This window comes from Gymnodraco acuticeps, unplaced genomic scaffold, assembly GCF_902827175.1.
Source record: "Gymnodraco acuticeps unplaced genomic scaffold, fGymAcu1.1, whole genome shotgun sequence".
NCBI lineage: Eukaryota > Metazoa > Chordata > Actinopteri > Perciformes > Bathydraconidae > Gymnodraco > Gymnodraco acuticeps.
The window spans coordinates 603,924-628,068 of record NW_022990054.1 but is presented as its reverse complement, the minus strand read 5'-3'; the positions used below and the strand labels follow the sequence as shown (position 1 = coordinate 628,068).

The 24,145-nt window shown below is 41.7% G+C and overlaps 1 protein-coding gene across 3 annotated transcripts in view; it reads right to left on the bottom strand.

The window, feature by feature from the left end:
- The window catches only part of trim44 (tripartite motif containing 44), a 51,130-nt gene that overhangs the window by 10,681 nt on the left and 16,304 nt on the right, over positions 1-24,145 (bottom strand). For all 3 annotated transcript variants that reach the window (XM_034215980.1, XM_034215981.1, XM_034215979.1), the window contains exon 5: positions 19,696-19,718. In XM_034215980.1, the coding sequence (XP_034071871.1) occupies positions 19,696-19,718 (23 nt within the window). The remainder of the gene's footprint in view (positions 1-19,695; positions 19,719-24,145) is intronic.

Here is a 24,145-nt window from a genome sequence, read left to right as displayed (position 1 = left end):
ACCATGTATCAGAGCTTTCATGAAGGTGAGGATCAGAGAACAAAAGGGAGGAGAGCCAGAGAGCTGGCAGGAAGTGACAGCATCTAGATGGGAGTGTGTTGGCTATAAGCTCACAGGCAAGGAAGAGAGAGGCGATGTGTTAGTGTGGGAGACAGTTTCTATTAAAGTTCCATTGTCACAGGTTACACACCCGTAAGCATCATCAGACAAGGTGCTCTTCTCTCGTGCTCTAATACAATGAGCATGAGAGCACCGCCAGGAACACCGTCATTAGTCTTGTTAAGATGCGGCACCAATTTAAAGAACTTTCACACAAGGTAACAAATGAGACAATGTAGGGCTGTCATCAGCTTCTTTCACTATGTTAATGACACTGTAGAACATCAAATGACAAACAATTTTACCCTGCCAAATATACTTGCAAAAGAACAAAAGAGCAGATTTTCAAATGAATGATGAACTCAGCAGTAACTTGTAATTGAATCTTCTAATAAAAGAAAAATGTTATAACAAACGAGAGAAGCCTTTTACAGTTGAATACAATCAGCATATTGTAGACATTTCGGTTGGTTTCAATAAGTGTGTACAGTGCTGAAAGTTGCTGCGTTAATACGAATCATTTGATAATTAAACAACTGATGAAAATACTGAAGTCATTGTGTGATTCCTTGAGCCGCAACAGTTGTTTCTCTTGAAGAGCTTTAAACAAACGGAATTTTATTTTAAAGCCAGTGTTGGCAAGGGTTAGTTTTGATAAGAAAAGCTGTCTCCTGTGGTACCACAGAAGTTTGTTCTTGCCCCCCCCCCGCCCCATATATACAGAGTATTTTATTTACATTAAATATTAGGTTTTTTTGTAATTTTTGGGGGGTTTTACCTTCAAATAAAGGTGTTACAAAATGTTTTTAGCTAAATTACCAAACTTTAGGATATTTGAATTGTAGCCTTTGACAGTGTAGATTTCTACAGCATTGCTCTCTTCTTAAAAAGGCGTTTACTCTGTGATATTACAAAGATTCAAGAAGTCTATGACTGATTAACATTTAATGCGTCATTTCTATTGTTTAGCCGTCCGTAGCTTTCTATTCTCTACTGGTAAAAAGTAAGATCTAGCAACTCCCCAGCCAATTCAAGAAGCAGCTCTTAAGGTTCTTCTCTGCTAAAAAGAGAGAACAAAAAGAAATGCACAGTGCCCTGAATCTTTCTATACCTGCTATTTTTAGTCCGGACTATTTTAAGATGTAAGAGACTACTTTAAAGCATGACTAGTTCTGCCCCATGTTACATCACATACCTTTTGAATACACGAGTTGTACAGACTGTGTTCTTAAGAGAGAGGCTGTCTGATTGGTACAACGGCGACCTAAAAGTAACCTTGATCGTCGGCACTCAAGGTTTTGATTAATATGCATGTTTATTATGTTAATTATTAGTGAGGACTTGTTTTACTATTTCGTTGTCTTTAATAATTCATCTCATGTTGCCGTCATGATTTATTCAAAAACATTCCATCTAATACACCATATTTCACTGGCAACGGGACAAGTTTATGTTCTATCGTGGCAGAAATAGAAAACCTCAGCGAGTGTGAAAGCAGTTTGAGGAGCGAGGACTCGATTAAGATTCGGCGGTGAGAGGCTGATATGTGGGCACAGGTGCTGCCGGCTCTGCAGGTGGAAAGCAGAAAGGAGGGATCGCAGCTTGGATTTGATGACTGCTTCAGTGTTAATCACACGGACACACAGGATGATTAACTCAAACTGATTCACAGGAACGTGCCAAGATGCATAAATATATCTTTCAAATGCATATTGTGACCTTTGTATAACCAATAGGTGTCATGCTATAGGAGGATAAACAAAGGACACGGCATATGGAACTGAAATCCTATTTATTTCAAACAAACTATCAGCTTCGGTTTGGTATGGATGTCATGATAACAGAAATGTAAAAATTGAGAGCAATACAGAGCAATTTACATGGTTCTCAATACCACATTTAAATGAGGGTAAAAGACAAAAACAGTAAATTCCCATTTACTTTAAAATATATACTTTAAAAAAAATCCTTTTAACAGCTGGATTTGTCTAGGTTTCTCTCCAAAAACGTGTTACAAACATGTTATGATAACCTCAATATGTCCCTTGACACATTTCAATTTGTAACATCAACCAATTACCTCAGTATACATTTTGTAGACCTCCCTACTTTAGTCTGCTCAAATATAACAGATTCATGCACAGAACCAAAAAGCTGTTAAGAAACGTTCCTCATTATGCAAAAAGGTGTAGCCATGTCTGATGTTCTCTGTAATACACATGCACATATTATGCAAACCAGTCACGCACAGATTCATGATGCTATTTGCCTTAAGACAACACAAACAACCACAACGCTGTTCTTCCTCCATGAGAAGGGGGTATGATCTACACAGGTGTCAGAACTCCCAGGGCATTTTAATGATACATCCGTAACATTTATTTATAGCCCGCATCCGAGCAGCGACCTGTGTTGAGCCACAGTCTCAGCAGTATTGGTTTTGTTTACATTTTGATTTATTGGGTTAAGGAGATACTTTTCCCCGGAAATATAACTGTCTATATCCATACTGACTGCATTGAACTGGAAGAAAAAAAACCCTAACCGTTATAACATAATATCTAAAACAGCCTGATCAAGCAAAGAAAAGCGTTATCTTTGATCTTATCAATTATGAAGTCTTTCTGTCATTTCCTTTAAATTTAGGATTAAACTATTATAATATGAACAATTTATACTAGCATTTACATGAAATTAATTATTGACTGCATCTTAATGCCTGAAGATGAGTGGAAGAGAGTGAATACAACTGCCTGACCAGGGAGAGACAGCCTCCCGTCAAATGGTGCACGCTAGTAGTGACTAATCCCTACAAACAGCGACAGTCTGCCTCCTTTCAGAGTCACTGGTCTATTCAAACTGTTCACTGGGATTGTGTTCGTCCTGAAAAACAACGCAACACCCTGTGGTGTTTCCACGCTGTTCCAAAGACTTAATCAGCCCACGGAGGAAGTGAAGAGACAAGGCACAACAACAGCCAATGCATCACGGTACAGGGACCGAGAGCTGGGGGCTGTTGAATATGACCCTTTGTGTGCACTGCAGCTTATTCATCGGCGCAAAATGAAAGAGGCGAGGACAAATCCAGCTCATCATCCACCAGATGTATCGCCTCAAGTAGGACCCCGTTCAACCTTGTGTTGCTGCATGCCATTATTTTGTAGAAAGTGTGGCGCTTACCACTCCGACTGGAGATTGCGTGCAACTCACTACACGATGCATGTATTATTCCGAGGACGCCTTCGTCTTCATGCAGACTGCGAAACAGTAAGGCGGAAAAGTAATCGAAGCGGAATAAAATGGTGTGTTGATGCTCAGCCAATCAGAATAATCACACAGGTTCGAGGAGTCTCAGTCGGATGAATACTGTTATCCCTCCATGAGCTAATTTCCCCGCTCACTTTGACACAGGTACCCGCCGTTAATCATACAGAGGAATGCAGAGCCTTTCTGATAAGAGCATTGCATCACAGTGAAGACTAAATCTTACATTTCCTCATTTCGAGATTTAAGCATTCCTCTAGCCACGGGGGCAATTGAGGAATTAACTGAGGAGAACTGCAGCCTTCCCATCCTTGTGGCCCACAACAATAGAACTGCCCATTAGCCTGAGTGTGAAATTAAATCTGACCAGAACATGGTGACAAGCATCCCTGTTTTCACTTGCTATACGACTGCGTGTGCTCCATTATGCTTCCTTTGAAGCCCCTCTTTACTGAGATGCAGGCTGACAATTGTTATCACTTATCTTGGGTAGCACACCCCTGTGTAGGCATGGGACAATTTTCCAAGGCCATTATGCTCTTGGTTGTAAATTAAATGACAATGAATGACGTTAAGAAGATCCCTTAGAGGAGAGCAAGGAGGAGATAATGGAATCACCTTAATGGTTCCCCACTGTATAACAAAGAGAGAGGGGGAAGAGGACAAACATGTTGGATGTAGTCTGCTAACAAGAGGTTTACTCTTCTGGGGGTTACACTGTGTCATTCCCTGGAATTATTCATTTGACATGCCTACAAATATGCAGCTATTCCCACATTCAAACCCAGAGCCATAACGAAACCCAAGGGGTGTTAATGTAACAGGATAAATGGCCCAGTATGGTCTGCAAAGGCTTGTTTACTCTGGTGATACAAGGTAAACGTGCTTGGTGTTTCTCTGTGAGAAAGACATTATGACTGAGTGCACAGTTTAAAGACTACAGATTGTATGGGATGCAGTGTGTTAAAAGCTTGGACAAAATACAGGTTGCCAAAGGGTGAGAACGGTTATAAAACACTGCTAAAAGCTTAACTGATGGTTTAATAACCGGAATGGACCCAAACAAAAAACAGGAGCCATTTGCCAACAAAATAAGAAAAGACAAATCTTATTTCTTGAGTGCCTGCCATCTGTTCCCAGTCATGCTTCAAAATCCCCAGAATCTTACAAATAAATAAATCAGAGAAACATAATTAAACTCCAGATTGAAGAGGAACAATGCGGATTCCGTCCTGGTCGTGGAACGACGGATCAGATTTTTACTCTCGCAAGAATCCTGGAGGGGGCCTGGGAGTATGCTTATCCGGTCTACATGTGTTTTGTAGACTTGGAGAAGGCGTATGACCGAGTTCCCAGGGAGTTACTGTGGGAGGTGCTGCGGGAGTATGGGGTGAGGGGGTCTCTACTCAGGGCCATCCAATCTCTTTACTCCCAAAGCGAGAGCTGTGTCCGTGTCTTCGGCAGTAAGTCGGACCCATTTCCGGTGAGGGTTGGCCTCCGCCAGGGCTGCGCTTTGTCACCAATTCTGTTTGTAATATACATGGTCGGATTTCGAGGCGTAGTCGTGGGGGAGGGGGTCTGCAGTTCGGTGGACTAAGGATTGCACGATGCATGATGTGGTTCTAATGGCTTTATCGGTCTGCGACCTTCAGCACTCACTGGATCGGTTCGCAACCGAGTGTGAAGCGGCTGGGATGAGGATCAGCACCTCCAAATCTGAGGCCATGGTTCTCAGCAGGAAACCGATGGACTGTCCACTCCAAGTAGGGAATTAGTCCTTACCCCAAGTGAAGGAGTTCAAGTATCTCGGGGTCTTGTTCTCGAGTGAGGGAACAATGGACCGTGAGATGGGCCGGAGAATCGGAGCAGCGGGAGCGGTACTGCAGTCGCTTTACCGCACCATTGTGACGAAAAGGGAGCTGAGCCAGAAGGCAAAGCTCTCTGTCTACCGGGCCATTTTCGTTTCTACCCTCACCTATGGTCATGAAGGATGGGTCATGACCGAAAGACCGAGATCGCGGATACAAGCGGCCGAGATGGGTTTTCTCCGCAGGGTGGCTGGCGTCTCCCTTAGGGATAAGGTGAGAAGTTCAGTCATCCGGGAGGGACTCGGAGTTGAACCGCTCCTCCTTCGCGTCGAAAGGAGCCAGTTGAGGTGGTTCGGGCACCTAGTAAGGATGCCACCTGGGCGCCTCCCTAGGGAGGTGTTCCAGGGGGTAGACCTAGGACCAGGCGGAGGGATTATATCTCTTCGCTGGCCTGGGAGCGCCTTGGGATCCTCCAGTCAGAGCTGGTTGATGTGAAGGGAAAAGAAAGTTTGGGGCTCTCTGCTGGAACTGCTACCCCCGCGACCCGACCACGGATAAGCAGGAGAAGATGGATGGATGGATAATTAAACTTTGAATCACACACTGCAACTCTGGCCGCATGCCAGTCACTGATGTTAGAGCAGCTAGTATTGTATAGTAAGCTGAGAAATCTACAGTATGTCACACAGCTGGGGGTTGAAGTCTGCACCAAAAAATAAATGTCAGATATGTTTGTTTCCCTCTTTTACATACATTAAGTGATAACCTGTAGCCATCTGCGTTACAATATTATAATGTCTTATTATAGGATCCTCATTGTGATACTATTGTTGTGTCCAACATGTGATGAAAGTATGACACAGTTCTGATGTCCACATCTGCACAATTACCAATAGTGGTTTCCAATAATGATAGTGATTCCTACAGCACAAATGTGTTACTAGTTGTAAATATCTAATAAAAGATACTGTAACTGTACAAGTGTGTTGTTTATTTAGTTTTTTAAAACAACACTTAATAATATTGTTCTTTTCTCATACACTAACTACGATAAGGATACTTTTTAGGTTTTTGTATTATAGTTTTGTGCCTTGCTTACATTCTTAATATTTTGGCTGTTGGAATGCGTTTACCCATGCAATGCAACTTACAATTCAAACTCATCTGTTCCTCTTTCCATTAGAGATTTAATTCGCACATCCTAAATGTGTAAGTGACATTGCCTGATGCCAATGTGACGGGGCTCTATTTGTCCATTCACAAACACTGGCCTAGTCGGTCGGGTTAAGCTCCAAAACTTTAATAACAGCAACAAAACAAAAAAAACGGAACCAGCACAATTTAAACAGCGAAATAAAAATCCAAAACAGGCCGTCCATCACTCATTAGAGTAAACATGCTCTGGTGTTGCCTTCTCTGCAACCATCTCCTGAACATGTCCCAGCGTTGCCTTCATTGCAACATTCTTCCGAGTGATCCCTTCCAGGGCCAAACCCCGTCCCTTTTGAGCCCATAGCCCCTCCCACAGGCTTACCGTCAACAGGTGACAACAATTAAACTTCAAACCACATTTCAACATAAAAATCCGACCCAAACATAAAACAGGTAACCCCCCTCTTAACATAATCATTAACAAATTAACAAACACACAATACATAATAAATTGCATGGTTCCTTTTTAGGAAGAGAGCAGGAAATGTTTGGTGTGTGTGTGTGACTGTGAGTGCGTGTGTCGGCTGTCAGTGGCGGAGTCAGTCACTCTGTGACCCGCTCCGTCACAGCCAAGCAGAGCAAAACGTCCTCTTCCTGCATATTTTTTAAAAACATGCAGGAAGAGGATGTTTTGCTCTAACTCTAAAAACAGATTATGTCTTTGGCTTAAATTGAAATTTCTCTACTATCTAATACTCCTTTGAAGTTTAAATCTCAAGCCCACAAGAGTGAGAAAAGGAGAGAAAAACACATTGCAGAGATACAATATTATCTGTCCTTCGGAGAGCACACAGCATCCGCTTATAGGTAATGAATAGCGAGCACCTATGCTGTCCTCACTCTCTCTTTTACTTCAAACTTCTCTTTCATCCCCATTCCCTCTTTTGTGACTCAAACTTTGGTGTAACTTTATATCTTGGTTCAGTTTCTGTTATTTATTTGCCCTGTATCTACTTTTTAACAGTTTTTTCTTCCCGTCTCACGCTTTATCGCCAACGCTTGTAGCGCCTTCCCCTCTCCGCCCTTTGTTGACTCCACAGGCCCCATTGATCCAGGGTTACTGAAGGGATCTGCACAGTCAGTCATGTGACCACTGAGCTGGCTCTGTCTCACGGTCAGACAGCCATTATAAGGCTGTCTGGCCGTAGCAGCGCCCACACACTTGGCAGGCTGGCAGCGCTGCCCCCTGTTGCCTCTTTCAAACAACCCCCTTCTCTACCAGCAGAACGCCGGCGCCACCTTCATCAATGAACCGCCCAGGTGCCCGGAGGAGCTGTCCCAGAATCAGGACTGCTCTGGAGAGATTTTAAAAATGAAAAGACTGTTGACGCCAATCTGAGGGCTTCCTCTGTCTGCAATGTACTCTAACAGAGATGGAGGGATGTCAGAGGCGGAAAAGGCAAAAGAAGAGGAGGAGGAGGAAAACGTCAAACAGACAGGGTTTGAGAACAGACTGGCTATTAGGCAAAGCCTTCTGTCACACGAAAAGACCCCCCCTCCCCCTGCATCCAAGCCCTGTCATCCAAGCCCTCAGTGTGAAGGACACCCAGACAGACAGCCCAGAAAACTTGGGCTCCAGACTGTCACAACTCTCATCTCGGCTGATAAAAGTCTTGAATGCCTCATCCTCGCCTTTTTCCTCTGCAGAATGTTAAACACACTGTGGAATAAAGGACTTCCCTTAGGATGCAGCACAAAGATCTTCCTCTGGCAAGAAACAACAAAGATAAATAGTTATGATCTCTACCAAAATAACGGCTCTAAAAAAAGTTCTAAATGCAGATGTTGTGCTATAATCAAAATGTGTAAGCATTGGGCTTTACAGGGGGCACTAAACTGAGACTAGTCCGAGCTTTATTAGTCTGTGAAATGTTTTGTTTTGTTCCTGCAGAGGCAGCATAGTTAGATGCAGCATAGCAACACAGTGAAATACAGTCATGGGGCTTGACAGCTCCCAAGTGCTGCCTGACTAATACACTTTTATGTCTACTAATGCATCCTGTAAAACATCAGTCATAAAAGCCTGCCTTTTTCTTAAGGTGACATGCACCCACTGGAGATTTCATCATCAATGCCGATCCTTGGGAATTAGATATGCATCTGTAATCACAAGAAAAAAACAGGACAACATGCAAATGTCTCTCCATATGTGGAAAAAAACCCACACAAATACTTAATGATTATAAAAACAACAACCAGTGAGAAATTGTGTGGATCAAAAAGGGAAACTAAAAAGCGGGACCCCCGTCAGAAAAAGCAATTCATTTTTCACTCACATCCCTCCCTTCACAGAACAACGTTGGATTAAGGTGATTTTGTAAAGTGCACGGTAAGTCTTCCATTAGTATCCTGATGTAGTTAAATCCCAACCATCTCCTCGTTCCTCTCTAGCCGATACAATACATCTACATGATGACAGGGCTTGTCGTGAAGCTGCTGAATTAAACATGGCAAACTCTGCCCTCCCCTCACTGGGAGAATAACTGAGCAGAGGGACAGCATGGAAGAGGGAGAGTGCCCTGACAACCGCCCCGCTAGTACACATGTTGTGACGTTGTGCTGTGTCCGAGTGAGTGTGTGTGCTGTTCCCGTGTTGACAGTTCATACATAGGCCCGGAGGTTTGATAAGGCAGTGATTCATTGCCCCATGGTTCAGCATGCCACTATCATTCGCCTACATCTCCACCAAACTGAAATCAGACCTGTAATTCCACCCGAAGGTGAACACACTATGATGTGCATCTGTGTGTGCTTGTGTGTGTGTTTGGCTAAAGGCAAAAATAGTAGGTGAAACTGTGAGGAAGTCATCTTTGAAAGCATCTTCCTGTCTGCACAAAGAGACAGTTGCCTTGTTCTTTTTGGCTTTCCACTAATTACACTAACCAAGCAAGTGTGTATGAGTGTGTATTTTTGTGCGTGGTGTTTATGCGTGGTTCCAGAATGAATAATGGATGTGTATACACAGTGTGACATCTTCGGAGCGCTTTTACTTGTGTGTGCGTGAGCATTGCATGCATGACAGGGTGGAAAGCAAAGTTTCTACAGTACGTGCGTGTGTGGGAGAGTTTCTATAGATCCTATTTTTCCTGTTTGTAATTGGGTATAATTCCCTGACAAGATACAAGACAGAAGAAGAGGGAGCTCTAATTGCCTACTCCACTTCCTGTACAATGTGTCATATCAGCCTTCCCCAAGCCAAATAACGTTACTCCGGAATGTAAACAAAACTCAAAGGCACCCACACATTGCCTACAGCACACCATGCACATCATACTAATTAGCAACCGGCTGACTGGCACTTCCAGATGACAACATTGACGTTTTCTGATCATTAAACTCCAGCTGTTAAAAGTTCAGATCATATATCTGTTCAAAAGTCTACAGTTAAAGCTTGCCAGTAGATTGTAGAAAAATATCAAACATGGTGCAACTGCAAAAACAATTTTAAGCCATGCTGGCTGTAAGGTTGGGCAATAAGTAGATATGATAATTGATCACCTTTCAATGGAATGAAATCATAGCGACAATTGGGATAATTTGATCAACAATAATGTTGCCTTATTAGATAATAACACGAAAAAGCGATGTACTTTTGTTTAGTCACATATTTCATTCAGATGGGAGTATACATTCATGTGTTGTACCAGTTGGTTATTTTTGTTATGTTGAGACCAGGGGGGTATACTACGAAGCAGGATTTTCGCTTAGCCGGCTAAATTCAGGGAAAACTCCGGCTTTCCGGTCCTACGAAGCTGGTTCTCTTTTTAGCAGGCTAGATCTCCATGGTAACTTATGCTTAGCGGCTAACCTGGTCGGGACCAGGTTAGGTTGCAGGCTAAGAGCTCAACTCAGTGAAAGCACTGCCTGCTGACCAATCAGAGCTCAGTGTGCGGAGTTTAAAGCGAGCAAGTCATATTACAGGAGAAAGGAAATACAGAAAAGCTGCCGTCGCAGGAAAGACGGCCGGCAAAAATCACCGACTGTGTGAACGTGAACATTAATAGAATATAACCTCCCATCTTCAGAGCAATCTGACTATTATAACATTAGCGTTAAGAAAGCTTACTTAATATCTGCCACAACATAAGTAACCGGATCAGAGTAACATTAAGTACAGTCCGCGGCATATCACTTCATAATGTATCATATATTTTCTTATCCGAGTCAGCTGAGCCGTATCTGGCCGTGCAACACTCACAGTGTCACATACTGTATGCAGAAGTATTATTTTAAGCAACACATTAAGTTGACGAAACACTCGAGACAAATGTAATTAAAGTCAAATCGTGTTTTAGACGGGGCAGTGATATCATAAACCTGTTAATGTACGCATTCAAACACTTTTTCTTTTGCCAGCTGTATTCACCTTGCAGGTGCAGCTCTGTGGCTTTTATCCTGGATAAAGTGTTTAAGTCATGGATGTTTAAAGTTTAACTTCTTCATTTTTGACTAGTATTAAAGTTGACTTTTCATTCAGGAAGTATGACGCTGCGCTGTCAGTACGCTTCTCCATGTTTCTGATTGGTCAAATGCTCCAAATACCACCCCTTTCATGTGAACGCGCACCTAACTAGATAGGAAACGGCTGGCTTGAGCGATCCACTTGATAACCCGCGTCGTAGTACAGTTTAGCGAGAGCGCGTATGTTTTGGATTAGGCCAACGGCTAACTCAAACATATCCAGGTTAGGTTGAACCAGCTTCGTAGTATAGGCCCCTGGTTGAGACGCCTAATTTTGTTGTCAAAAGAACCTACATTGATTTTTATGTATGATCAAAATACGAGTATCCCTTTTATTCTACACTTGTTTTTTTACTTTCATTGTAAAAGATACATCATGTTTACCAGCCTGACAGCAAAACATCCTTAGACATGTCATGTCTCTTGCTATGAAATACTGCTTGTGAATCACAGAATCGTAACTAGAAGGTCACGTCATTACCACTGCCGCAGAGCTGCATCTCGCCAGATGTGCCCTGACATGTGATGGAGATAAAAAAAGAGAAAATCACAACATCTGCACATTCGGTGAGGCAATCGGGCTCTCGCTGTCTGTCATCTCTCTTCATCATTGCACTTCCTCAGTCACGTTCCTCTCGCCTTGTCGCTTTTTCATCCTTTTCGAGTAATTGCACACACCAACACGCACCAGAAGTTTTTTGCTTGCAATGGGGAGCTATAATTAACACATTTGGATTTAATCTTTTATTTCTGATTCCAAATCCTCACAGCTTTTCTCTCAAGAGAACACAAACCGCAGAGGCGTCTATGACAATGTGATTATGAGATGGGACAGCTAGAGAAGTCTGGGTAGGTAATTCAATGAGCAGGTGCAGGGAAAAAAGGAATTAACAATTCAGGCTGGGAGAGCAGCACATAGAAACGCTGCTCTGTACTCATAAATAATGAAGTAGATAATGACACATCAACACATTTTACGATGTGTCATAAACATGACATGTGCGCCTGAATTTACAATCCCAGAGACAGTAAATGAATGCAAAACCTGTGGGAAAAGAATGAGTGTGGTTTCTCAGTATAAGGGACACTGCAGGATGTTCAACACTGGGCTACATGTTACATGGTACAAGGTTATCAGGAAGATTATTTGTTGAAGCAGGTATAACAAAATATGGACCGCTGGAAGATATAAAATGCTTGTACAAGGAAGCTTGGTGAAGTTTACCATCAGAGACTAGCCTATTGTTGCTGTCTTGTGCCCTCGAGCTTTGGGGAATATCATTTGCTACACTCTCTTTCATTCGTCATGCCTTTTCCTTCTGCATTACCAACCTGCTCAGAAAGCTTACTGTGGTTTTGCTATTTTCCCCTCCACCCCCCCCCCCCCTTTCCTCCTTAGCAGTCACCCTACATCTTCCTTGGTACTTCTGTAATACGGGCTACACCATACCTGTGCTCAGTTTCATTTCCAAAATTCACCATTACGATCACTATTCCTTTATCAACATCTCTGATAGCATTTGATCCTTTATACGTCTTTAAAACCACCTTAAAATGAAGTTAACATAACAATATATTCTATTTTAACTCACGCAGAGTCCCTCTGGGTAAGAAAATCAGATTAATATGTAAAATAAGAATTGAAAACTGTTCTCAACCCAGTACTTTGTGTTAAATAGCCCTTTTTCACACTTTAAAAGGCAAAGTTCATCAAATATGAATATTTAAAGAATCCTATGGTGCTGCTTAAACTGTTAAACTGCTTTCATATCAGCTTTCAATAAGAGCAGAATAAAAATGACAATCTAGTTAAAAGAATCTATAAAGAAAGGCACACCAGTCTTAAAACAATATACACAAGTACAATCACACCTTTGCACACATTCAACAAAAGCAGCAGTAGTAAGACAAGGGAACAGCCATGCATTAACAATCCATTATTCATAGGTACTACAGGCTCTAGTATCAACAGCAGTGACCCTTTCCTGCCGCACTATAGCCTTGGGTGCCTCACAGACACTTACCGCCAACTATTAGCTCTCTGGGATTACAGACAAGACATACAGCACTCGCCAGTGCTCTCATATCTGTCTACACAGCAGATCAATACGAGAGGCACTCTCAAAGCTCTGGTCGAAGCTCTATACACTGAGCTGGACTATCACAGACCCATACTGTAAAGAAAACAGCAACTAAAATAGTAGCAGTACTACAGTACTTGTGGAATTCTAAATCCTGATGGAATCTGAAGGATCGAGCATGCAAACTGAGATAGATGGGTGTTGCTAGGGTGCAAATAACATCATTAGTATTCAGGAAAAGTTTCTGAAACGGAAAAAGACAAGGCCACATACACATGCACGCATACACTTGTCTAGTAATGACTATTTTTTAATTCCCTTTAACACTTCATCCCACATCACTCTTTCCAAGTTTTCAAATACTTTGTTGCAAGTCATGTGAAGACTCGATCCACGAGACACACACTCACATACCAAATAATGACATTTAAAAGTCTGCAGGAACATTGCGCACGTGCCATGAATTATACATGCTTATAGTCTCTTATGATCTAAATGCACACACACACACACACACCACACACACACACACACACACACACACACACACACAACACACACACACACACAACACACACACACACACACCACACACACACACACACACACACAACACACACACACAGCACACACACACACACACACACACACACACACACACACACACACACACACACACACACACACACACACACCACACACACACACACACACACACACACACACACACACACACACACACACCACACCACACACACACACACACACACACACACTAGAGGGTTTGATTGGCAGGCGCCATCTTACCTTAAATAACTCATTATACCCTACTGTCCTACTAGGGCATTGCGTTCCAAGAATGCAGGGTTGTTGGTTGTTCCTAGAGTCTCTAAAAGTACAATGGGAGTCAGAGCCTTTTCTTATCAAGCTCCACATTTGTGGAATCAGCTTCCAGTTTGTGTGTTCGGGTCGGCAGACACCCTATCCATTTTTAAGAGTGCGCTTAAGACCTTCCTTTTTGATAAAGCTTATAGTTAGGGCTGATTAGATTCAGCCCCTAGTTTTGCTGATATAGGCTTAGTTTGTCGGGGGACATCTTACTTCTTCCTTCTCTCTGTCTATACCTGTGTAATCTCATGTTCCGATTAACCCAGCTTCCCCAAATGTCTTTCTTTTTGGTGTCTGTATACGCCGGGATCCGGAGTCATGGATGATCCTGCGCTCCTCTGTCCTGGATCTTGAGTCGTGGCTGTGGTCCTGGATCATAGGTCCTGGATGGATATCCTCGTGGATTCATCTTCCTATTATACACACATGCATTTCCAAACATTTGGACTACCTATGTTGCAAATGTATTATCTTTTCAATTTACACACGGCATCTATTGCACATCTGTCCGTCCTGGGAGAGGGATCCCTCCTCTGTTGCTCTCCCTGAGGTTTCTCCCATTTTTCCCTTTAAAACTGTGGGTTTTCTCCAGAAGTTTTTCCTTGTACGATGTGAGGGTCTAAGGACAGAGGGTGTCGTATTGTCATACTGATATTCTGTACAAACTGTGAAGTCCACTGAGACAAATGTAACATTTGTGATATTGGGCTATATAAATAAACATTGATTGATTGATTGTAGTGGCTGTTTTTGTTACAGGCGACGTACATTTTTCATTAAATGAAGAAGTAGCTCTCTCCCTCCATGCCCTCCTCTCCGGGCTCTGTCCTGTGTCCTCTGGCCTTGCTCCCTTGACACCCCCTTGCTTCACTCAACCAATCTATACGACCCAGGCAAGGGCAGGCAGCACGCACTAAAAGATAAGCTGTGTCCCCAAAGCACCCCTGCTTTGCTTTCCTGCTGTCACCCCATTTTCCTTGAGTTGGTGTGCGTACACCGCGATTGAGGGTGGTCTACAGCCTTCACTCAGAGAGAAATAGTGAGCGATTTGCCCCATTGCTCTTCTCTGTCAGCGCGCGAGCGATGATGGCAGATCATAACGAGGGAATTGGGACCATTTCTAAACGACAGGATATAGAGGTAGAGGAACATGTATGGTTATATGAGTCAGAGACGCTATTAAAAACGGAATAACAGTGTGGTTGTGGAGCACATTATTCATAAAATTGTAAAATATTGTAATGTATGCATAATATGTGAGCATATGTTAGAGAGAATCTGAAAGGAAATGAAAAGAATATGGAGGGGAATAAAGAGCTTTAATCTGCCAACTGTCAGATGTGTGTGTGTGTGTGTACCTGTGTGTTCCAGGTATGATAGAGTGAGTGAAGCAGGGGACGGGAGCTCCGGAGATACAGCCCAGACGTGAGTGATTGGCGAAATGAATGGGGGGAACTCACCATTGTAATTAGAAGTGCTACGCTTCCCAGCAGGCTGTACCTTTTAAGTGTGATTACACTGTGTGATTTATATGCTCAGAATGCCTCCATCACTCTTGCTTAGAAAACTTGCCACATGTCGCAAAGCTTTACCTTTTCTTAATTCAGAGTTTTTATTCTTATAGATTTAGCGTTCTTGGGGCGGATTTCAGCTTACGTTTTTGTTCAGGAGATCAGATACAGTTACTGTCAACCAACGTTTTCACTTTTCTTGTATTAAATGTATTCATGCCTATTTATTTTTTCCTTTCATTTCACATGTCTTCTCTACACACGTCCCTTCTCTTTCTTCTTTCGGTGTTTTTCCACAGTAAGCTCTGGGGGTTTCAGTTTGTATTTCTTATGCCTTTTGTTTAAATCATTTCTCTCTTTCTTTCTAAATAAAATAAACCTGATTCAGATAAGAAGGCAGATCAAAAGAATAATGTGCAAAGTGAGTGTGTGATGCACCCACACAGATGCCCCTTATAATCTACATATGATCCGCTCTATTCATTCCACTGTGCATTTGTACGGTAGTTTGCCCTGCACTGCGTACAAGTAGGCTTTACAACAGAACAAAAACCTTTCTTAGAAGGTATTTACTACTGAAAACAAGCGGTCATGCAATTCTTTGAGCATCATCCATCTGAGCATCAAATATTAGCTCAAAAGATAAACGTTTAAAGTGTTTATGAGTCTAATATATGCAGTGTATGTATTGCATATCTGTCAGGCAAACACATCTCTGTTGGAATCAAGTTGAAATAAACGCAACAGAGTTATAAGTGGGCAGAAATGAGTTGCCACTTAGGGCAAATGGTTAGTTGCTTAATAATACAGGAGATCCTGCTGTAAGTCTTAATGTGTGTACAATGATGTTGCTTATATCACATCGACTTGGTGAAAAGGAGACTGATAAGTGACTTTGAACTATATTTGATTGTTACTTCTAACCAATTTACAGAAAAGGATGAAACACTTATTTGAAGAGTATCAGAGAGACTTCTCTTGGTCCGAAGCTTCAGAGATAAAGACTTCAAGTCATAGAAGCCACAATACAAATAATGTATTCTACGTATCTCCTTAAATCTTCCCAAGTCCCAACAGAGCAGCACATTTAAGTTTAACAAGCACAATTCCTTAGTGCTCTTCTCTTTTTCTCTCATTGTCTTTACATATATTCTCCCTTATGTGCCATATCACAGGACACAACTTTAAATTGGCTTTCTGGACTTAAAGCTCTTCTGCAGAAACCAGCCAGTTATACCCATCCTTCCTTCCCGTGTGTGTGTGTGTGTGTGTGTGAGCGTGTGTGTGTGTGTGTGTGTGTGTGTGTGTGTGGTGTGTGTGTGTGTGTGTGTGTGTGTGTGTGTGTGTGAAGACGCTCTCCTCTTTTGATCAGTGGCATGGTGACTCCTAATTTACCAAGTCCCTATGTGATCAAAAGGGGCTCAGACTGTAAAATATAAAAAGCTAATGAACGGTGTACCTCCTGAGATAACGAAGGGAGGCGTGAACTATGAGAGAGATATAAAAAAATGTAAGTGCTACATTTAATAATTACTCCCCTAATTTTTTTTTTTTTTAAAAGACACACTTAATGTTATAATTCACCATGGAATAAGCATAACGCAGCGTCCAGGCGGCGGCGTGCGTTGAAGCTTGCCGGTGAGCGTGTCTGAAACTCGACCAACAACCAATCACATGAATCTCCCGCCCCGGGCACACAAGCACGCACGTTTGATTGGCTTGAGCTTGTACTAGCATATGATTTGATTGGCTGACGCTTCGGGCCGTAACCCAACAGTTCAAACAAACATTATTGCGTGCATACACACATAATTGATTTTCAAAGGATTGCAACAGCCTAATAAGGCTAGATGATAAACACTGTTCTGGTTTACCTCCATTACGTGCGTACAAATACACACATGCAAATAAAGAGACAAACACATAGACATTCAAAAACATGTAAAAGAGGCGCACATCAGGGACAGGGGTTGCAGGGGAGGTGAGTGGGTTACAGGGGAGGTGAGTGGGTTGCAGGGGAGGTGAGTGGGTTAAAGCCGAGGAAGGCAAGTGAAATTTGCAATGCATCACATTAGAGGCAGCAGTGAGACGGTTGGGCTGAGGGGAGTTAAGCAAGATTTATATTCAGAGGAGGACACGTATTGGCAGGCATGGAGTACCTATGTTAAGAGGCTCGGGAGAGGAGGGGGATGGTATTGATGAGGAAGTGCAGGAAAGAAGCGTGTGGGTGCAGGATTGTTGTCCCCTGGGAAGCTCCGTCTACAGCGGCGATATGGGGCTCAGACAGCGGATTAGTGTTTCTGCTCCATAATCAACTTTCTGTCTGGATCCCATTGCACATAAACAGAAAACAACCACTGCTCACTTGATCCTGCACAATCGTTATCCTTTCTTTTTCCCTCCACTCATTTCTCTTTCATCTCCTTTCCAAAGACAGGATATCTCCTTTGTTTGTTTACCCTTCAAACATTTCACATGTCCCGTCTCTACAGCTTAAGCACCATAATAAACTCACAAACGAAGCTCTCCAGAATTCACTTTTATCATTTCTGCTAACCTCTCTAAAACGTACATTTTCCTAGTATGTCTCTTCAAAGAGAGTCATCTTCCACTAGCCGCAATAGAATCTGCCCCCACTGCAATCTAGGACAAGGCCGGGAACTTTGGGAGTAATTATTTCCGAGAGTGTGTTTGTGCAGAGATGTCAAGGTTATCCTTGGCCAAGGACAAACTATTAGCTCCATCTCACCCTTGGGTCCAAGCTCGCTGCCATCTGCTGCAGTGCGGGGTTATAATACTGGCTGCTCAATCAATAACATATTACATGTTGGCACTGTGCGCCAGCCATAGTCGTGACTTTCTCTGCTTATTAAAAGAAAGGCACATTACACTCCAGAGAGGAAATACAGTACATTTCCCACAAGCAGGCAGCGCCGCAATATCAATAGCACAAAGTGAAATAAAACATAACATTTCTGTTTGCAGAGAAAGAGACTGTTGCCAATCTAAAGTGTATTTTTGTGTGTCCCATCGAATTATTTTAGTATTCAGCCTTCATCTTAAATCAAGTCCCACAGAAAATAAGGTTATTTTCTTTGAGGACAGATGTGCTGAAATTTGATGAAGGTTTCTGAGTGTGTGTGTCTTTGTCTAGAGAAGAGGAGAAGTACTTGGAGATAAAAGCCCAGAGGGGCAGCCAGGAGGAGAGGCAGAGACAGCAGGTGGTGCTAGGAGCGCTCCTGCACCGAGGAGAAGGAGGCTGATGGGTTTTCGTGTCAACAGATCAATAACTGAGACTGAGAGAGGACTATCCAGTTCAGATTGTCTAACAGACTGAGATAAAAGGTCAAAGATGTCGCAAAAACTACACAAACAAACCGTAAACGCAACTGCAATACTGGAAAAAACTGGAAAATAATATGGATGCTCCTGTCCTAGTTTTATCATTTTCATAAATTGTTAATTCTAAACACAACTGGGTCAATCCAGAATTGGAAGACATTTTGTGTCCCACTTATGAAGTTTAGAATAATTCATTCCCAAAATCCTGAAACATGCAATTGTTGCGTTAAATATACTTGTCCTTAGACAAAATGTAAATAGAGTTTTAGAAAAAGTTAATAAAGTAGTATTTGAACAAATAGCTCTCGAACCCCCCCTAACTAGCATTTTTTGTCTTGTCCTTCCTTCTTGGAGACCCACTTGCATGTCAAATAAAACATTTTAAAAGGCTTTTTATCTACTTTGTTTGTTATTATTTTGTTGATAAATATCTCTTGTAATAGTTTTTCGAATGTGATGAGCCTTATTTAGCCTCTTGGCAAAGTTTAGTCGCTAACTTCCTTCACATATACCTGAACATAATCATCTTCATTAATGTATTACTAAATCAGACCGTGAGACTTGGCCCCGCTAATGACAAAACAGCTTGTCTTATTAAAGTGCACACATATAGAGTATGCATGCATATAAGCACACACACAGCTGCAGCCTGTCAGCCTCTCTGTATAGCTTTCTGATTGGACCAGGCAGATTGTCACCTCTTCTGATTCCAACAGGCACACACAGATGAGAGCAACTAATTGCCTCGCAGGGTCACAGACGTGACTCACATGTGACTACTGAAGTTTGGAGGCTTTGTGTGCTTAGGGGAGCCTTTGTCTGTCGTGAGTTTGTGAGTTGCGCGAGTGAGTCACTACAAGATACTTGCAGGGTGTGTTTGTGTTATTATGCAGGCTGGATACTCAACAGTCTCATGGCGTTTGATGGCACCAATGACCTGTGTGAGTGAGGATGTTATGAAGGGCCCTTAGTGCCCGCTAAATTATCCTGTTTTGAAAGGGTGCAAATGAATCACACTGGCAGTCTTACCTTGGCCTGGCCTCAATGTCGCGCTGCAAACAAGGAGAAAGAGACAGAGTGAGAATAAATCATAATTAAAATCTTTGCACGGCAGTTGTGGATAGCATGAGATAAACAACATCATTAACATTAACCCAGTCAACACAGCTGGTGTGGCTTTTTATCTGACCATTTAATGTTCATTTTTATCCACCAGTTATTCTCATGTTTATTCATGATCATATTAAAAAGGAGCAGTGTGGAACAAAGCACCAAGTTAGCCGCACAACACTATTCACGTGCTGGCTTTACTGTTTAATTGTCATTGGGGCTTAAAAGATTGTTTTCCATGTCAAATAGATTGATGTGACTTTTTGACTGCTGGTGTACACAAATACATCAAGTAAAAAGGTATTCATGCGCCAAATGAAAAATGTAATCACATTTCAGATTCTATCAATTTAGAGAAGCTGTTAATGCATTATTTCACATTTAAACACATAACAGTTATTTAATATGAATCTACACCATGTACCACTTTTAAACTCATGATTTAGCATGCAGAACACACAGCTCCAGTACCAATGCAATACACTTGAAATCACTGTCATGTACTACAGCCAAACTACTTGTTATACCATCCCTAATCTCAATTGGTTTATTTTCAGTCAAGAGGACTTTGAGCACAAGGCGGTCTCTTTTGTAATCATTAACAGTCCGCTGAGTCCTGACTGAACTGTAGCAGTGGACCTCGACTACCAGCGCTAAAATGGCTGCATCAGAAAGGGCTTTTAACTAACGGTGTCTCAAAGCCAGTGGCTCCTTGGCAGAGCAGCACATGAGAGGAGAGCTGATGAATGGAGGCTGCAGAGATTTAATTAGCTTCAGAATCTGGACAAATACTTATTTTCAAATATTGGAACTTGGTGAGATTATTTCTGGTTTACCTTGTCGAACACTTAAATAGAATCAAAAGTCAATTAGTGCAAAACTGACATTTACCAAGTAGCTTTGTGACTTTCTAACGAGTAGATTTCCACAGTGGCAGTACACCAAAAGGGAAGAAGACATGCAGAACTGCTTTCATTAAATCCCAATTCAACTGTCTCTTTACACATATATAAGATTTGATCTATCAAGTACATTTAAATTCAAGAGGAGACATATTTCTTTTAAAAAGTAATTATGTTGCCGGGTAAAACATATATATGCAAAATGTTTCAGTAAAGCACCCTTAGCCAGTGATCCATTAAGTGGACTGTACATGAAATATCGTAAGTCAATTTTCAATCTATTCTAAGTGAGTCATTTCTACACTTTAGGAAATATGTTTGCATACTAAAGCGTGACACATCATATTTGCTGAGCTAACATTATCATAACATTGCTAAATGTTGGTCACTTCCTCAATAAACCACAACCATGGTATTTGGTTTTAGTCCCAGTTGTGTGCTTTGTTTAAATGTGGTCCAATTAAAGAGTGTTTTCTGCAGATTCCCACAAAATTGAAAAAAATATACTTTTAGAAAAAAAGGCTGACGGGTATGAAGCATTGTTCCGGCTTTAGATAACCACAGTTTATTACGCCTTTGTTAAAATAATACCTTTACTGTTGAAAAAAACAAGATTTCATATTTCTTATATCATATTATTTACATGGCCTAAGGCAGTGAAATCTATATGTGCACATAAAAACTCAAACTCTCAATGCTACTGTGAGAAATGCATACACCATCAGGATGCACACCATCAGGATGCAACCTGAAACTGCTCCATTCATAATTTAAACAAATAAAAATCAACTTTATGGAATGATGCACCCTTGATCTGTGTGTAATCTCACTCTAACTTCAAAAGAAAACCCCTAATGAGGTTAAATGTATATAAATGATAAGCCTAACTGCAATGATCAATACATAATAATACCAATCAAATTTCATTAGTTCCACCATATAGAAAATGTAGGAAAGGCCAGTCTATCATGAAATAAAAAACTAAGGGCTTCATATGGTGCACATTTAAGTCCATGCATGTACAATGAGCCCTAATGAGGAAATATTGATGAATTATCATTTTATATTGTTCATGAATGGAAACTAAGCTTTTCTCAAACATGCATTATAGATGAATACGAACAAATCTAAAATAAACGCGATGTGTAAAAACAGTGTTTCCTATCTGATTTAAAAGGTAGCCATGAGGCAGCTGCGTTGTTTCTAATCAGCCTCGGACCACTATAGTGAGCCAGGTAACGCTGAGTCATGGTGGGGTCACTGCTGCAGACTCTTAACGCCTGGCTGATGAGGCGTCTTGGCTCTGTTTTAATGCCCCGTCTGTGTCCCTACCAGTCAAGCAGAAAGATCATTTCCTGCCAAGTGACATATAAATGTTTTTTAATTACTGTATGTGTTAGGGAAATAATTGTCCTAGACTCCTAGATATGACGTACAGGACCAACCCTGACGTCTGTTTATCTCCTTTAAGGACATAGGCTGCTTCAGCCATAATGTTAATGTTCCCATTCTATGACCGGTCAACACTAGGTCACAGATGGTCTGTTGTTGTGGGTGCACTGGGACATTTCCTTCTTTGTTGTTTGTGGACTCCAGGGTATGACATATTCGAGGCCATAAATGACGGACGCAAGTAACTCAGTGTGCCCAACTGTCTAAAGCTATCTTATCAAAATATGTTGATTACTCTCTGTGAAACCAGTTAAATGGGCTAACAAGAGAGAGGCGCACCAGAATTGACGTGGCAATCCACCCGTGCAGTCTCACCGTGACTGCTGTGACTTGTGATGTGAATCCTCCGGCCGAAACTCCAAATAAATCATCAGTGTTTGACATCAAAGCTCCTGCTCCACCGTGTCTCCTTCCTGAGTCGGTGACTCCCACTGCATTGCTACACAGAAGTTTCCCTTACAGTATGGTCGTCAGGGAATGTTCGAGTAAACACACTCCGTGGTTGTACAAATGGGTCCCTACTGGCCCTTTTTTAATGAAAATCTGGAGACAGAGCATTTTTATAACAAATGTTCTCGGTCTGAGACAAAGTCTCTTAATATATTCTCCCTCTGGCTCCCACTGATTGGTCAATTTTCTCAATGTTTTTCTCATCCCCGCTCAACATCTTTTTTATGTGTGTGTATGTGTGTCTTTACCTGTGCTCCTGTGCCTGCATTTAAACAAAGACAAGAGATTAATAACTGAACCAGTGGTAATGTGTTTGTTTGACCTTAAGCAAGAAGACTCACCTCAATTATGTGGTTTATTCTTTTGGGAGCAGTTTAAAGGATGGGTTTTATGCAGGTGTGAAACATTTGACATCATAGTTGCTTCGTTCAGCAGACTGCAGTATATGAGTTTATTATTCTTTAAAGGCAGCTAGCACTCTCTGACTTTGCTCTGAAGCTCAAAGCTTTACTTCAAAACCTTTTTTGGAATCAAGGCACTTCTTCCAAAAAGTGCTCGAGGCTATACCTCTCTACCTCTCTGGCAAACAGGATTAGGTTGCACTTTACACAAGCTCACACAAAAAACAAAAATTCACAAGGTTTATACATATTTTAAAAAGTTTTAGAGTATTTTCTTTTATAGTGTCACATACCCTGATGTTATGGTTTCTTTCCTTGACTTCAAATCCAAAACACTATGACATTCTAGGACTTATGCAAAAATAATGATATCGAATACACACTACTGCAGCTCTTGCTAGCGGTGTGTGCTGAAACAACCTATTAATCAATTAGAATATCAACCCAAAGCCTAAAAAGTACGTGTTGCTTTCCTACTTTTCATACATTCTACACTTACTTGATTTTGAATGCAGGCAAGTCAAAACATCACTCTGAGCTGTCAGTTTGAGATTTGTCACGTTTTAACACCTACTAACTAATGAATCGAACCAACTATTGGTAGATGGATCAAACGAAGTATTGTTCAGTTCTAGCATCACAGTTGAGCAGAACTGCAGTAAAGGGGCAAGTGAATGATTGTAGTTCAATGTGTCGTCTGTAGGCACAGCCACTGTGAGACTAACAGTGACAGAGTGAGGGAGCAAAAAGGAGAATTCATGTTTGAGCCAGTTGTTCTCTGGATTCACGAGGCTCTCTACACGTCGTAAATGTTTTACCGAGGACAAAATTGATGGAGGTCTTGCTGAGTTTGCGATGCGATGACTGTTTTGGCGCCCTGAGATTCTTTCACATTAAATCTCAGACTACACATTAAAACTCATCCCAGATCAACATTAAAAAGACATATAATTACTGGATGAGTATTAAAGTGCTGCATAAGCTCCCTCTCTACACCTACACACACCTCTCCTGTGATAAAATAATACGTCCCGTTCTAGCAATAACTAACACATGAGAACAAACAGGGTAACCATCGGCATTCAATTAGAGCCTTAATGAACCTGGCCCACAATGGATTCATTTCTCAGCCAGAAAAGCAATCTGCATGTCAGCTACCGCCAT